Here is a 4934-nt window from a genome sequence, read left to right on the forward strand (position 1 = left end):
GTGAAATACTTAATCTAGAAAGCACTTCAACACTGGTTTCACTGGGACTATTCACAGGCCTAATTATTCCACTAGATCGAGGCTAAGTCAAATGTTTTCTTTTTTTTTTTTTTTTTTTTTCAATGAAATACTCCAGCAAGTCCTCCAGGAGCACTTTAAAGAGGTGAAGTTTAACTAAAGCATTAAGAGTTCACATGCCAGTTGTCCCCTTGCTGTGCTGATGGCAATTCCTGGTCTGTGTTGGCAGCTGGGTGGGTAAGAGGGGATGTTTCTATGCCAGGATGCGTGTGTGCCTGCCTGCATCTGTGTGCTTTGATTACAATAACCACATCAAAAGAATGGGTGGGGTTTTTTTTAAGCTACAAAAAAGGCCACCAGCTCTGTATTAATGATAGGCATACGTATACGCTGTTATATACGCTTTGTAGATAAATGCTGGGATTCGTATGGGAAATAAAGCCTCCTCCACCCTTTTCCCTTACAGAGCCTTCCAAAAAAGACCGTGTCGCTTTGGTCTTACATCAACAGCCAACTGGAAGACTTCACGAACCCCTTGTACGTGAGCTACTCCAACCACGTCCTGTATCCCGTGGCCAGCATGCGCCACCTCGAGCTGTGGGTCGGCTACTACATCCGCTGGAACCCCAGGATGAAACCGCAGGTACGTCTCTTCCGAGGATCCTGCTCTTATTTCCTGCTCTGCTAGTACTAATGCTGTCGTTTTGGAGCTCGAGGGTCTGACTGCAGCCCTGCTACGCTCTTGAACCCTGACAGCAGGGAAACTGGTGTGCCCAGGGCGGGCACCTGAGACAAGCAGCCTGAACATGGCCCTAAATGCCAAAATCACTTTTTAGTCCGAGGGGACATATTCCTGGATTGCCCCAACGTCCACCTGCAGTTAACAGAGCTTTGCAAATCTGGGGCATTAGATACAGGGACCCCACAAATGCTTTCCAGTACTAACTGTTTAACAGTCAGAACTATGTGAAAATATTTAGATAAATCTGTTGTTTTTCCCCAAAGCCCTGAAATTATGTCCAGGCTGAGATGCCAATGCCAGTGTCTCCCAGAAATGTCAGAGATTAGAGTTTTGTAATTGTCATCTTTCAAAATATACACTAAGTTTTGTTTAGCCACCATTGCACTGTGCGTGTTGGATAAAATGAGTATCCCAAAGCCAGAGCAACGACTCACCCCCGGGCTGGAGACAATGACACAACCCACATACCACCCCTCCTTAGGTCAGCGGCAATGTTTTGTGGTTCAGGCTTCACTTCCCTGCTTACCTCCCAGCACTCAGCTAGACGTTTTCTTGCAGGAACCTGTCCACAATCGCTACAAGGAGCTTCTTGCCAAGCGGGCGGAGCTGCAGAAGAAAGTGGAGGAACTGCAGAGAGAAATCACCAACCGTTCCACCTCATCCTCAGAGAGAGCTGGCTCTCCCGCACAGTGCGTTGCTCCCGTACAGACAGTTGTATAATACGGACTTTTTTTTGCCGAGTACCTTCCCAGGACCATCAGGGTAGCTTTTCTGAAACTCTCTGGGTTTCCAGCGTGGTGTCTGGGAGATGCCAACTTATTTATTTATTTCTCTCCAGGGTTATTTATTAGTACTGTAGCACTAGAGGAAGCTTAAGCAAAAACAAACAAACAAGGCCCCCTATGCAATTAACCTTCTCAGTGGCTAGATTATAATACAAGCTAATTGCACTTGCCACCTAAAAGAAACCTAGAGCTCTTTCTTTGTTCACTTATGTGCTGGAAGTCACTTGGCTTTAGAGAGACTGTGCACTAGAATGAAGTACTGTGGAGGAAAAACATCTACTCGGAAGTTTGAAAAATCTCCCCTTTGCTAAAAGGAAATACTGACTCTGTACCGGAGCCTAGAGTACAGCTGTAAAGTCATGAAACCCTCCGCTGTCAAGGTCTGCACAGCAGCGTTAATGAGAGCGTTTGCCAACATACTTAGAGACAAGCAGCGATAGCATCTGAAACATATCACTTGTCTCGCTTTTCCCTTCACTTTGATCTAGATCATAGGAAGCCATGTAAATGATGCCTTATTTAAAGAAAGGGCAGCTTCTACCAGTAAAACATGGTGGTACAGGAGCAACCTACATGACTTAACTTTGTAGGACAAAGTTTACTTCCATCTCTGCAACTTTCGAGTCTCGCTTATGGTTTACATTGGGTGTGCCAGGATGCAACCTAAGCACCTTTATTTCTGAGGGGGGAAGCAGAGCACGGCTCCCCTGGGCTTTCTGCAGCTCCTCTGTCCTCCAGTGCCTCATGCTCATCAGGGGAAAGGTAGTGGAATACCAAGGGGCACGTGTGAACTGCTGGGATCAGTCATTTCATTTTGCTTGGATAAGCATAATTAGTGATTTTAATGCTTCTGTGCAGGATCATAGTGGCGTACTTAAGGTATTTCGGTTTTCTGTTAACTAATGGAAGCAACTGTCTATCAACCAAAGAAGCCCTTCTGCCTGCACTGCAGCTGCTACTTGAAGTTATTCTGGTAGACTAAACAGCTTAGTTTCTGAGCCCTATGTTTAGGTCTTTTTCCTCATCGCATACTTCAAGAATTAGTGTCACCTGACTAAACTGAAGTCCAAATTCAATTTTAATACAAAATTTTACTGTAGAAGTGGAGATAAAAAACACACTTGGCAAAACCATGACTGCCCCATTGCTCTTCCAGACAGGTAAGTACGGGGTTTAGAAGATAGGGCTTACAGCAAAGGACGTTACATACGTGCAAGGATCTTTACTCCAGGCTGCTTCTCATCCCCGTGCTACGGAAGAGTGGCACTGCTTGGCCTGGGATCCTGTGTTTCTCTTATGATAGGATCCCATACTGTGGCCACCTGTTTAATACACCCGTCAGCATGCTTCCTCACTCTGCCTCTCTTCCACCATAGAGAAGTATTTTCTGAGAGGGTACAAGGGTGGACCAGTTTACACATAAACTGCCTTTCAAAAGCTACATCACTTCTGCAGCATTAATTTCCCCCTGCAGTCTCCATTTCTGCCTGCTCTACTGCAATCGGAGTCTCAGTACTCACACAGAAATCCACAGCCACCTTCTGGCAGAATGAGTAACAGGCTGTATAGCATCACTGCATTTGTTATAGGGTGGCCTGAGACGTTATGGTTCAATAGTGCAAATAATCCACATGAAATACCTTCCGAAGGACTTGGATGTGCTTTAAGGTTAAAGGGCAGATCTGCTCGTACGTACAATCACTATGTAAGACGGTTCATAGCATTATTCTCTATTAGCAAATTGAATATGTGTGTATATTTTGTTTCTTGATGAAGGCTGTTTGGTTTCCTTAACACTAATAAAAATGGATAAATGGGTCAAGTTCCTGTGCTCTTATTTTCAACTATGTGGTTCTCCAAAGGACTTGCAGGACATGCAAACATTAATAAAATAGCACTGAAAACTTAGTATGTTGAATCCAAATCTCTTTCTTCTACAGATGGTCTTGCAAGATGCTAATGTCCAAACTCTGAAATTTAGAATGACAGGAAAACAGAATTCATCTTTGGACAAGCTTCTCTTATCGTATACAGACCAATATTAATACAGATACAGTGCTTAGCTGCTCAATACTACAAAAATACTTTCACAATTAAAAAAAAAAAATCAAACAATTTCTGCACTTTACAGTGCATTAGCACAGTAACTTCTGTGTAAAAGGAGGATTCACATTTTTCTATGTAACTCATGTTAAGGCCAAATTCACTGGGATGATTTGGGATCAACTTAATGCCTGCTCCTTTGATGCTCTCACCCCTAGTAGTCTTAATTCCAACTTGGGCACCTCATTCACTGTATGCAGCACATATGGAGCCTAGAATACTCCTAAGCCCTCCATCAGTAAGGAGCTGCATGAGGACAGCCTGAGGTAATACTGAAGTTAACCCATCTTCAAGCAAGCTGAGTCCCCAGAGATCCTTCCCAAGCAAAATTACCGAGTGTAGTTTCAGCTACTGATCTTTAGGAACCTCTGGGATGAACTGCTCTCCAAGTGGCTACTCCAGCTACCTGGAGCCTGTTGTCTAACATAAATGAAGTTAAAGGGGATGGCTCCAGGCCTGGTTAACAGCTTCTGACTTCTCCCTGCACAGCTAAAACCTTCTGTGCCTCAGAGGCAAGCAGGGTGGATCCCCTACAGATCATTAAAACTCAAATCCCTTCTGCCTGTGTTGACCCTACAGAGTTCACTGCCTGTTCAGCTACAGGCAAGGGTGGACAACTCTGACTCTCACCTTACCTGCAGTTTGCTAGCAGCTCACATTCATCACCCTGAGCAGGGAGATGTCACATCACCACAAAAAGCACACTGGGGCACAGTGCTGCAAACAGTTAATTTAGAGGAAGTGCAGCTTTCCCACAATTCATTCAACAGGCAAGCTGGCTTTATTATTTTTCAACTGTATAAATGGGTAATCTGGGTCTTCTGTACATTCCATTAATAGGAAATTCTTTACATTATTAACATAATAAATAACATTTACTGAGCTGTGCAAGTCAGAGTGCAAAATGAATTGCACCACTACCAAAGTAGATAGCTCATCAAAGCACGTATTTCAAGTTAAAAGCAAGATGCCAGGACTGAATGGCATGATTGAGGCACTTGCAGTTTAAAACACTTGTGGTTTATCTCCTTTACCACCCAAAGCTGTGGACTAGGAGACAGGATATTATCCCCTGTCCTATAGCTTTTTCATAAAGTAGGATTTCTGCAGAAAAATTTCACTCTTCAAACTCAAAAACAATTCAATCAATCATTAAGCAAAATAATTTGGAAAAGTTATTTTGCTCCTTTTTGCTCCAAAAAAGTTATTTTTGCTCCCAAAAGTTATTTTTGGAGCTTTTTGCTCCAAAAAAGTTATTTTTGCTCCTTTTGCTCCTACAGAACATC

General features: G+C 43.4%; 1 protein-coding gene across 2 annotated transcripts in view; it reads left to right on the forward strand.

Moving 5' to 3' along the window:
* The window catches only part of MTMR2 (myotubularin related protein 2), a 65421-nt gene extending 61968 nt beyond the window's left edge, over window positions 1–3453 (forward strand). For both annotated transcript variants that reach the window (XM_075491064.1, XM_075491063.1), the window contains 2 exons: window positions 485–661; window positions 1319–3453. In XM_075491064.1, coding sequence (XP_075347179.1) covers window positions 485–661; window positions 1319–1480 — 339 coding nt within the window. In that variant the 3' untranslated portion in view covers window positions 1481–3453. The remainder of the gene's footprint in view (window positions 1–484; window positions 662–1318) is intronic.
* The last annotated feature ends 1481 nt before the right edge of the window (window positions 3454–4934 follow it).

The sequence above is a fragment of the Mycteria americana genome, chromosome 1, assembly GCF_035582795.1.
Source record: "Mycteria americana isolate JAX WOST 10 ecotype Jacksonville Zoo and Gardens chromosome 1, USCA_MyAme_1.0, whole genome shotgun sequence".
Classification (NCBI taxonomy): Eukaryota; Metazoa; Chordata; class Aves; order Ciconiiformes; family Ciconiidae; genus Mycteria; species Mycteria americana.